The 12,079-nt window shown below is 40.1% G+C and overlaps 1 protein-coding gene across 1 annotated transcript in view; it reads right to left on the reverse strand.

Moving 5' to 3' along the window:
* Positions 1–10,568, reverse strand: part of SNW1 (SNW domain containing 1) — a 37,660-nt gene extending 27,092 nt beyond the window's left edge. Inside the window, exons 1-3 of the mRNA XM_006086958.2 lie at positions 10,510–10,568; positions 5,204–5,357; positions 761–922 (exon numbers count right to left, since the gene is read on the reverse strand). Coding sequence (XP_006087020.1) covers positions 761–922; positions 5,204–5,357; positions 10,510–10,523 — 330 coding nt within the window. The 5' untranslated portion in view covers positions 10,524–10,568. The remainder of the gene's footprint in view (positions 1–760; positions 923–5,203; positions 5,358–10,509) is intronic.
* Between the last annotated feature and the right edge of the window lie 1,511 nt (positions 10,569–12,079).

Below are 12,079 nucleotides of genomic sequence, written 5' to 3' on the forward strand. Positions count from 1 at the left end.
ATCAGCAGCCTCCTGCACGCCCCACATTGGAGATTGAGCCACAACCTGGGTATGTGCCCTGACTGGGAATTGAACTGTGACCTCCTTGGTTCAGTGGTGAGCAAACTCAGTCAACAGAGCCAAATATCAACAGTACTTCTTCAAAATAGACTGGCCCAGGCTGAAAACCGACTTCTGCGCATGGGCCACGAAGTTTCAATCGCGCTGTACGTGCGCGCCCGCACGTGGTATTTTGTGGAAGAGCCACACACAAGGGGCCAAAGAGTCGCATGTGGCTTATGAGCCACAGTTTGCCGACCACGGTCCTGGTTCAGAGGTTAATGCTCAACCACTGAGCCAAGCCGGCTGGGCCACTGCTACTTTTAACATAAACTAAATGGACAGAGATTTATTATATCAACACTAGTAGCCCTGCGCACGAATCCGTGAGCCAGTAGGTTGCTGCCGCCCTCCTGTAGCTCCCCACCCCCCCGACCCCGCCCCCTCCTTCCTATCCCCCTCATAGCTTGCTGCCCTTCCCCCTCCTGTATCTCTCTGCAGCCTGCTTGTACCTCGCTGGCCCACCCTCCTGCTGATTCGTGATGTGCTTGGTTGTTACACCTCAGGGTGTAATGGCTAATTAGCATATTCCTCTCTTATTATATAGGAAAGTTAAAGAAATTCTTCCTGGGGGGGATAAATGGAGATGGAAAAAAGTAAAGAAAAAAAATTTCTTCACAAAATAATTATCATTGGGAAAAAAAAAAATCATTGCGGTTACCTTGTCTTTTGACTGTCCTTGCCGAGCAATTGCATCATATTTAATTTTTCCTTCAGCATCCACCTGAATGGCCAGTGCATTTGACATTTTTTTCTTTCGTCCCATATCCAGTGGATACTGGGCCACATGGATCTCTGGAAAAGCACCTCCATCTCCAAAATCCTATATATTAAAAAGAAAATTTAACAATTAATAGTAATTTGAGATTCAAGATATATTCACTCAATAAATAGTTATGAAGCTTTTATGCAAAAAGCTAGAGATACGGCAATAAATAGGGTTCTCTAATCTTGTGGAGTGTATATTCATTCTACTGAGCAAATATATAAAAGCATAATCTGTGGCTTGTGATAAATGCCTTGAAAGTATTAAAGGGACTGGAAAGAGGGGCTACTTTCGATAGTGTGGCTGGGACTGCCTTTGTGAAGAGGTAACGTGAACTAAAAGCCTGAAAGATGAGAAATTAGTCATGGGAAGCTCTGAGGGAAGCATCCTCTAGAAAAATCAAATAGCAAGTGTGAAGGCCCTGCTGCAAGAATAAGCTTAGCATGTTTTGGAAACAAGAGTCCAGTGGGGCTGTAGCTTATTGAGGACAGAGGGGGAGACACACAGTTGATAAGGCTGCATGGATAGATAGACAAACACCAAATCATGGAAGGGTTTCGAGACAATGGCAAGGAATCTGGCTTTCATACATGAGGCAGGAAAAATTTAAGTAAAATGTTTAAGCTAAGAAAAAGATTTTTAGTTTCGGCATAAATAATTTTCTTAGTGAGGAATAGGTCAAGCTATAGTTAGGGCAAAATGTAAAGATTTTTTTTTCTTAGAACTGATTTTAATTATATGATATTAGTATTCCATATTCCTTGAAAAGCAAATGAAATAAATAGAAGAGGAAAAAACAAAAATGAGTGTAACATATTTCTAATGGTGATTATATACAATTATTTAGGAGAACTAAGACTTCAAAAGTCAAACAAGCTAAGTAAAGTCTGTCAATGAAGTTTAGTGTTACAAAAAAAGATAATCAAATAAACATGAATATTAATGTAATTTTATTAAAATTAGTAATATTTGCTTAGTACCTTATTATAATTTACAAAATATAATCCACACATACATTATCCTATTTAATTCTTGTAATTTTTGAATACCTCATATTTTCATATGGGAATAATTCAAGTTTAGTAAAGTTAAGGAATTTTCCCAAGGTCTCATAGCTAGCATATGCAGGATCTGAACCCCGATCTTTTTGATTCAAAAAAAATTTTTTTTGTATTTTCTATTAAATTGATATACCTTCCTTTTAGCTTAAAAAAGAGCAAATTAGTACTATTTAAAAATGATAAGAAAAACATATCAAAATAAATCATTTAGAGGGGGTTTGATGAAAAATAATTTATGAAAATAATCACTTTTCTAAGACCTACCCCTTCAAGAAATATTCCATTAGATCATGAATATATGATTTCCTAGTTACAATATGCTTAATTGATAGACATTTTTTAAAGCAAACAATAGAGCTGACGGAGACATTTTGTTATAAATTATGCAGAAATGGTTAAAACAGTATCCAAAAAGGTACTACTTGTTCCCAGACCATCAATCTGCCACAAGCTCATATTTGCTGGTGTTCTTCAACTATATAAGCACTTCAGAACTGTACATGTGGCATTATGTGGTCATTAAGCTTGCCAGAAAAATCACAGCTTTTACTTTGAAAACTAGAACAAAATGCTTTCTTCTGCAGAACATTCACTCCCCCTCAAAAAGGTTCATGGTATTTCCAGATTAGCTGGCCATTTTGGTATAATTTTCAAATAAACTGTTCTGTTCTGCCAGGACATATAAAACCTTTAATAATCAAGTTAAGATTTGAAAAATCTAATAGTACCTGAATGTCGTAATGCTGAAATGGAAACAAGGATGAGATTTCTGTTGCATGTAAAATGATGCCTGCCACCTGTAATCTTTGAGGCCAAATGAAGAATATCTACAATTCCTAAAAAGAGACCTCAAGTCCTCTATTAGATATGCCAATCACTACCTTTTTATCCCAGAAAAGCCTCCTTGATGATCTTTTTATTTTTTGCTTCTCACAAATTACACTCTCAGAAAAAACAAAAGCAGCAACAAAAATCCTTCAATAACTGTTGCAAGATTGGCCTTCACATTCTAGAATTAACAAGGGCCAGAGGATAGTCGGGAAAAAACCCCCAAACAGGGAATATGTTAGAAGAAGACGTGATCTAGTTGGGTGTTCATCTTCTAGACCAGGGATGGCGAACCTTTTGAGCTCGGCGTGTCAGCATTTTGAAAAACCCTAACTTAACTCTGGTGCCGTGTCACATATAGAAATTTTTTGATATTTGCAACCATAGTAAAACAAAGACTTATATTTTTGATATTTATTTTATATATTTAAATGCCATTTAACAAAGAAAAATCAACCAAAAAAATGAGTTCGCGTGTCACCTCTGACATGCATGTCATAGATTCGCCATCACTGTTCTAGACTCTCTAAAGAGTTTTGGTAGGTAGAAGGAATGACAAACATGCGCCAGGCTGAGAATACAAATGGCTTCTTGCAGGGTGCTAAGCAACAAACTTCATTCCAATGACTACTTAGTTCATTCACTATGATCACAACTTGAAGACATATAAAAAAAAAACCCTTCACACTTGTACAGTAAAGATCATAACCAGATGATAGACTATACCAAAGTGATAAAATAACTCAGTGCAAAATAAATGATGTAGGCATTTAAAGATTTTTAATAGGGCAGGTATATTCTTTGGGACGTGTATGTAGGAGGAAAATCTGCAGTAGTCAGAATGAATTTTGGAAGAAGAAAAAGGCTTGATGATACAGAAGAGGTCTTGGGGAGGAAAAATAAATTACACCTCAAATATTTGCTTTTCTTCCTAGATCAAAAAGGAGTCAAATATGAGAAAGTGTGTCCTGGAATTAAGGAAAGGAAAATGTATTGACCTGATTTACAGGAACCTGAGTAATCAGGAGGATAGATGCTGCCAAAGAAGTTTATTCGTTGAGAAACAGCTAAAGATATAAATAGATGATTACAGACTCTTTCCTCCCCATCAACCATCAAATTCTATCTATTACACCTCTTAAAAATGTATCTAATATGAATATTAGACATATAGTTCTCAAAATGAAGACAAGAAAAGAGATGAATAGAGGTTAGGATTTGCCCAAGGTCATACAATTAGAAAGAAGCACAGTATGATGCAAAACCAGTTTTTTTTTAAACTTCTTGTCAGTGCTCTTTCCACTACAGGCAGTCCTCCGATTATGTCGAACTTGACGTATTACGTCGCCATCTCCCATTTATTTATAAAAAAAAGTTCCATCATTTTGACATATGTACGTACATATGTGCTTTATGTTTTTTATTATTTATTTACAAGTAAAGGTCAGGAATTGTTATCTTTCTTTTAAATTTTTTTTACTGTTTCACTTCATTACTACTGTGTATGTGCTCCATGTTTGTGACGTAGGTGCTTATGTAGGTGGGTTCCGACTTATGGCGAAAATCGTGTTATGTCACACCATAGGAATGGATCTCTGACGTAACCCGAGGACCTACTGTATACTCAACTAGAGGCCCGGTGCACGGATTCATGCATTGGTGGGGTCCCCCAGGCTGGCCTGTGCCCTCTCGCAACCCAGGACCCTTTGGGGATGTCGGACTGCTGGTTTTGGCCCAGTCCCTGCAGGCCAGGCCAAGGGACCCCACCAGTGCACAAATTCATGCAGTGGGCCTCTAGTACGCACATAAAATCTTGGGCTAATCACTTTTCGCCCTCCCCCATTCCCTCTCCCCTCTGAGATTTATCAGTCTGTTCCATGTTTCCATGCCTGTGCATTGAACGTCTGCCCCCTGGTGGTCAGTGCGCATCATAGCTACCAGTCGATCGATCAGCCGGTCACTTAGGCTTTTATATATATAGATGAGAAAGAAATCAGAACTAGCAACGGTACTGGTATTTGCTTTGAAGGAATGTTGTCTCTTCAGAGTAATGTTGTATTGTGCATGTAGGGAAGAGGATGAAGGGAAAAGTACCAAAACATGTAATCATTCTTTCATTTTTTCCCCCCCTCTCACTTTCTCATTATTTTTTTATAAGCTATAATCCCTAGATTTATAAAAGGTATATTAGTTTCTTTTGTATATATTTAAAGTTTTACATAGAAGAGATATAAACTAGTATAATTATCCAGTGATCACAAAGCAGTGATGATAATAAACAAGAAAAAGATTCTTCTGAGGGAAGCATATGTCTTCGGAGCTCACAACCAGAATTTCTATCAGATTGACATTCACATGTGGAGATTCTAGGGTTTAAATTTATTTAACAAATGTATTATAATAAATTTCAGCACAATTTAATATATCCAAACTGAAGGTCCATATTTACCTCTAATAACCGAGGTATCCAGCCTTTCCGGTACCCGTATGGGGGAGGTTCTCTTCGGGAGGAGACCAGTGAGGTCTGCCGTGATCTCTGGGATCTTGCCTTTTCTTCAGCCTCAAGCTGGTCCTGAGATAGCTGAGTAGGTGCAGGTAAAAAGCTATAAGCAAAGATAAAAAAAGTCAGAATTTTTAAAAACGCTTATAATTAATTTGATTATTGCAATTTGGCCACCAGAGAGTATTTTCCTACAAGATTTTTTCCTTTGAACAAAATAGCAAACTTTTCATAATCTATGGCAGTATCCAATATCAGTCATTTCGTTATGCCTAGAAAGAAATAAGTACTCAGATACCTAGAGCAGTGATGGCGGACCTTTTGAGCTCGGCGTGTCAGCATTTTGAAAAACCCTAACTTAACTCTGGTGCCGTGTCACATATAGAAATTTTTTGATATTTGCAATCATAGTAAAACAAAGACTTATATTTTTGATATTTATTTTATATATTTAAATGCCATTTAACAAAGAAAAATCAACCAAAAAAATGAGTTTGCGTGTCACCTCTGACACGCGTGTCATAGGTTCACCATCACTGACCTAGAGTAAAAACATTTGACTAGAATGCAGGCAAATGGTACCCAGAAATAAAAATTAACAGATAATTCACATACTAGACAAACTATTGAAATTTTATGTTTCCACACTTCTTTTCTGGAAACAAGCAAGTAAACATCCTCAATTACCCAGGGGCGAACTCTATAATACATGGTTTTCTTAGTGTCTTTACACTTCTTGGTGTTCTTACACTTCTTATTTTTCATTATTTTACTCTTATGCTTCTTACTTTTAACTATAGTTCTTTTATAGTTATAAAAGAACAAGAATTAGAACTGAATGTAAGAGAATGACAAAAGGAAGAAACACAAGTTGCATATTTAAGTGTGCTTTCCCACGGGTATTTAGTTTAGAATGCAATTTAAAACGTAAGAGGTCATAGATTTAAAGCCTAAAAATGTAATTTGTTATTCTTTATATAAAACAGTCTTTCTACAAAATCAGTAATTGTCAACCTTTTTCATCTTGTGGCATACATAAACTAATTACTAAAATTCTGCAGCACACCAAAAAACCCACACACATATATTTTTTGCTGATCTGACACACACACACACACAAAAAGGATTGCTATTTTGGGTTGACAGTTGTCATTTTTTTATTTGATAATCTAAGGGAAAAGAGGTCAGTGCCCCTGACTAAATAGTCAGGTATTGGATGTTTAAAAAATTCGTGCAGCACACCAGTTGCAAATCGCTGTACTAAACCATTCCTAACAACTTTTAAGTATGATGTTATTATAGGATACTCCAAAGTACCACAAAAGGACTGCAATAAATAATATGTTTAATGGAAAAGTTAAAATCTTTTGTAATTCTTGGATAGTGAGCATATTTGCAGAAGCAGTAGAGCTTATTTATTAAAAAATATTTATTGATCACTTGAGTCCAGGCATTGTGGTAGGCAGACAATGAGACTATAAACTGAGATATACAGCTTACAGTCTTGCAGGTAAGAGAGAGACAATCCAATATTCACACAAATCCATAATTACAAATTATATTTTATGCGATGAAGGAAAAGTTCAGAGTGCTATGAACTCTAAGCATACATCAGAGGAATCTAATTCAGTGGGGAAGGGGGATGTCAGGTAATGTGATGGCTAAGAGATCAGAGTTCAAATCCCATCTATACCACTTACTAACCTGGATAAACTACTTACCTCTCTGAACCTGTTTTCTCATTTGTAACGGTATATCATAGGGTTGTTATAAATATTAAATGAGAAAATTCATGAACTTGGCAGTGTCTAAATATCATTCAACCCATGTTCCATAAATATTTGGTTATTAGGAGCTGTTCTGATTCTCTCGGTTGTAGTTGCCCCCTATCCGTACTCCCACAAGACACTCTGTGTACCACTACTATAACATCTACCTGACTGTATTACAATCGTCTCTTCATTTACCTTTTTCCCCCTCTAACTAGACTGTAAGCAACTTGAGGACAGGAATAGAGCCTTAGGCTTCTTACATCCCTACCTCCCCTGGCATTGTCTAGCTCACAGCAGGGGCTACTTAAATGTTTTTAGGAGAAAGAAACTCACTCTACCCTTCACACTAACCATCTTTATGTCACCAGAGCCTTCATGTCTTTCTTAAACCATCTCAGCGATTTGCATTTGCTATTCCCTCTGCCATAAACAGTCTATTTACTTACTAAGAACATTATAGTGCTTTTATAGAGAACGCTTCCCCAGATCGTTTAGTGCTAGCTCCTTGGCGTTCATATCTCTGCTCAATTACTCTTCCCTAGAGCTATTTTATGACCACCTTGTCCAAAACAGCACTCCACCTCAGCCCTTATTTTATTCCTAATATTTACTATTTATTAACTTATTTACTCATATAGAGTCTGTTTCTTCCAGAATGTAAACTCTGAGGACAAGTTTGCCTGACTGATTCAATACTATAAAACCTTCACTTGCAACAGTGCCTGGCACGTGGTAGATTTTCAACAAATAACAGAATGAATGAATGAATGAGTCCAAAGTTTTGGGCTTCTACCATAGTTATTTTCAGTAAATCATATATGTTTAATACATAGGAGGGATACAAAGACAGTTACAAAGAAGCCTTCTGTTGGAAGACTTGGTTACTAAAATGATCAAAAAGCCGGCAGCCTGCCAAAACACAGTTTGGACAATCCAGTGAACAGGTAAACTGGCCTGGATTAAGGTCAAAACAAATTCTAGCCTATTAGAGGGTTAAGGTCAGAACATATTCTAGCCTTTCAGAGGGTCTTAACCTTGCTGTTCCCAGTAAAGGATGACATTCTCACAAAGAAGCACACTCCTGGGGTGGGGAGGGGATGGGGGAGCAGAGGTGGTACATAGAGGGATGCATATGCAAGCAGAAAGTTTATTCAGTAATTCTTAGCTGGGAGCAAAGAATATTGTAGATATTTGGCAATGTCTGGAGACATTTTGTCAGGATTTGAGGTTAGGGTGAAGAGGGGGTATGGGTGTCACTGGCAGTTAGTGGGTAGAGGCCAAAGATGCTGCTTAACATCCTTATATAATAAAAGGCTAATATGTAAATTGACCGAACGGCAGAACGACCGGTCACTATGATGCGCACTGACCACCCGGGGGCAGACACTCAACCAAGGAGCTGCCCCCGGGTGGTCAGTGAGCTCCTACAGGGGGAGAGCCGCTCAGCCAGAAGCCCTGAGTTGGACATCCCCCAAGGGCTTCCGGACTGCGAGAGGGCGCAGAACAGGCTGAGGGACACCCCCCATGCCCCGCCCAAGTGCACAAATTTTGTGCACCAGGCCTCCAGGCTCACATAAAAGGACAACTCCATAAAAGAATGATTTATCCAGTCCAAATGTCGATAGAGCCACTGTTGAGACATCTTTGTACCCCTTCCCCTTCACTAAAAAAAGCATATTACATATAATTAGATACATAACCTTAAATGCAAATGATATAATTAGATACATAACCTTAAATACATTTGCATTTAGACAATTAAACCCATATGACTTTAACAATCGCTGGTGACAACAAGACTGTAACACATCAGTATGTAAGTCCCTGCTATCCCTGGTAGATTCCGAAAATAATAACATTCGTCTGGAAACTTGAGACTACCTCTAAAAATCAAATCAGTTAGAACGAACTCTACAAAACCAGAAATTTATGTAATCCCTAAGACAAGCTATATAAAGACTGCACTCTGCCATTGCAATTTTAAGCACACAATACCCACTTCATCTGGGTTTTTTTTCCTGCATGTCCTTTTCAAATTTCACCTTTTCCACAAAACCACAAAGCCTTTCCTCGTAACTCCACTAATCTTTGTTACAGTGCCTTCCACCTAGAGCAGTGATGGCGAACCTATGACACGTGTGTCAGAGGTGACACGCGAACTCATTTTTTTGGTTGATTTTTCTTTGTTAAATGGCATTTAAATATATAAAATAAATATCAAAAATATAAGTCTTTGTTTTACTATGGTTGCAAATATCAGAAAATTTCTATATGTGACATGGCACCAGAGTTAAGTTAGGGTTTTTCAAAATGCTGACACGCCGAGCTCAAAAGGTTCGCCATCACTGACCTAGAGGGCACTCAATCAAAAGTTAGATGCCCACAACGTTCACTACTAAAGGAAACTCCGGTCCACTCAGCTCATTCCATTGAATTCTCTCTGCATTTAAGGTTAATACTACACAAATAAGCATTCTGGGTTCTTTGTTTCAGATCGGTACGCCTTGTTCACCATCTTTTCTGCTGCCAAAGACTGTCCCATTTCCTTCAGCATACACGCAAGCCCTCGGATGGAGCAAGGCACCAAAAATTAATTCTTAAAAGAATTTCCTGATTCAAACGTTTTTAGGATTCCTAACTGTCACCAGCCAGGAAATATGTATGTGAGGAGAGTGAAGTGTGTTTAAGGAGCTCAAGTGGATGTCCCAAAATGCTTTCTTTCCAATACCTCTTTGACCCTCAACTTCCCCTACTGCGTTCGCATGGAAAGTTTTTCTACGTAGACTGAGCAGCAAGGTCGCGGACCAGCAAGAGTTACGTAACTCCTCGGGATCTCCCACTTAAGCTATCTTTTTCTTAAAGGCAGGGGCCACTCTTCATGCCGTTACCAAGGCAACCAGGAGCATCAAAAATCTGAAGTGGTTCTATTTACGGAAGAAACTCTAAGGTCCGAACTGTAGCTAGGCACTCTGTTCACTGCCATCCCGACCACTTTTGTTTTTCTTTCCTTTTTTGTTCAGGAATCCTTGTTTCGGGACAGACCGCAGAGAGACCTCAGCTGACAATCGGCCGTCCAGCAAGGCAGTCGCCTCCTGTCCGCTTCACTCCCACTGCCCCCCACGCCCCCATAGCGCCCACCGAGCCGCGCACTCGAGGGAGCGCCCCCCACCCCCGCCCCACAATGCTTAAGCGAAAAACAAGTGCGACTCCTCGGCAGCTGAGGCTAGAGAACTATTCACCACGCCGCTGCTTTCGGCCCTAGCGAGGGGGCAAACTGAGCCTGGGAAGCCACTCAGGAAAGACCCCAGCTTCGGCGAGGCCTAGTCGCCCCGGTGGCCGGTGGGAGGGCCAGGCCGAGATCTCGGCCCCCGTCGTTCTGTGCCCTGGGCCCGGTCACCGCTAGGAGAGTGTGGACAGAAAAACGAAAAAAGTGGTACTTCCAGACCCTTCCGTATTGACTGAGGACCCGAATTGTGAACCCACCTGGTGAGCGCCATCTTCTTCCGCTTGCTTTCAGCGCCCGCGACAGCACCGCGGGGCGGGTCTTTCCCCTAGACGAGTTAAGAAAAGGACGGAGCGCGTAATACGCAGGCGCGTTAGCCGCAAGGTGTTCTGGGATTTGTAGTTCTTGGACTAAGACCACCATTCGGTTCTATTCTATCCAGACCAAGCTGTTATGGGATTAGTGATTCATTTAAAAGCACAAGCTTCGCCCTAGCCGGCTTGGCTCAGTGGATAGAGCATCGGCCTGCGGACTGAAGGTTTGATTCCGGCCAAGGGCACATGCCTGGGTTGCAGCTTGGTTCCCAGTGGGGGGTGTGCAGGAGGCGGCCGATCAATGATCATTGATGTTTCTATCTCTCTCTCCTTCTCTCTTCCTCTCTGAAATCAATAAAGAAATACAAAAAAAAAAAAAAGCACATGCTTCACTCATCTGCTGTAAAAGGCGGCCTTTCAAACTTTTATTCCATTCCCTAGTCATTTCTCTTATAGGGGTCCCAAATATAAGAGCCTTCCTGAGACAGCAATATTAAAGGATGAAGGATTTTGTTTTATTTTTTAAATATAGTTTTATTGATTTCAGACAGGCAGGGAGAAGGAAAAATAGAAATATCGACGATGAGAGAGAATCATTGATTGACTGGCTTCTGCACGCCCCCTACTGGGGATAGAGCCTGCAACCCGGAATTGAACCTGGGACCTTTCAGTCCGCAGGATGACTCTCTATCCACTGAGACAAACCACTGAGACAAACTGGCTAGCATGAAGGGTTTTAAAACAGTAGAAAATCATAAGACTGGCGATTGGAGAGTTCTTGGACACTCTGAAAAGATTTACACTCAAACTTTTCTTTAAATTTTATCCCTTACCATAAGACACCCCCCTCTCTTCATTCTCCTGAGGAGGTATTGTGTAATCCTTATTAAGTTACCTTTACAACTGTGAACCTGAGAAAGAAGACACCAACTAAAAAGGGCTCCCAGTGGCTAACTGGGCTCAAATTTAAAACAAATAAAGAAACCAGTTTAGCCTCCATTTTTACACAGGGGCCTCTCAGGAAAGTAGACTTCTGCACTTTTTTGACCCTGAGATAGCCTTTATAAAGGAGTTTCTGGAATCCTATTTCAACCAATAGGTCTGAGGCTTTTCCCATCCAATCAGAGCTGCACAGTTCTGACCAACCAGAGTGGCTCTATTCTGACCAATCAGGACAGTGACTTTCAGACCAATCAAACTTCAAGAATTTGGAGTCCTCATTTGCATGAGGACAGACCAATCAGGGCCCAGGTCCAGGGACTTCTGTCCATATAAGCCAGCTCACGCTGGGAGTAGAAAAAGGGCAAAGCAGACCTGCAAGGAACAGAGCTGAGCAGTCTAATGGGAGAGGGGCCTAACACCAGGGCTGCCTCACAGCTGTGCTGTTTGCATAGGGGTGCTGTATCACAATTGAGTTTTCTTGCACTGAATAGTTTTCCTTTTCACTGCACCCCAAGTTAGGGATTCCTGCTGGTGTTGAATTGATACCAATGACAAGCCATTGACACGCATGTAT

The sequence above is a fragment of the Myotis lucifugus genome, unplaced genomic scaffold, assembly GCF_000147115.1.
Source record: "Myotis lucifugus unplaced genomic scaffold, Myoluc2.0 scaffold_34, whole genome shotgun sequence".
Classification (NCBI taxonomy): domain Eukaryota; kingdom Metazoa; phylum Chordata; class Mammalia; order Chiroptera; family Vespertilionidae; genus Myotis; species Myotis lucifugus.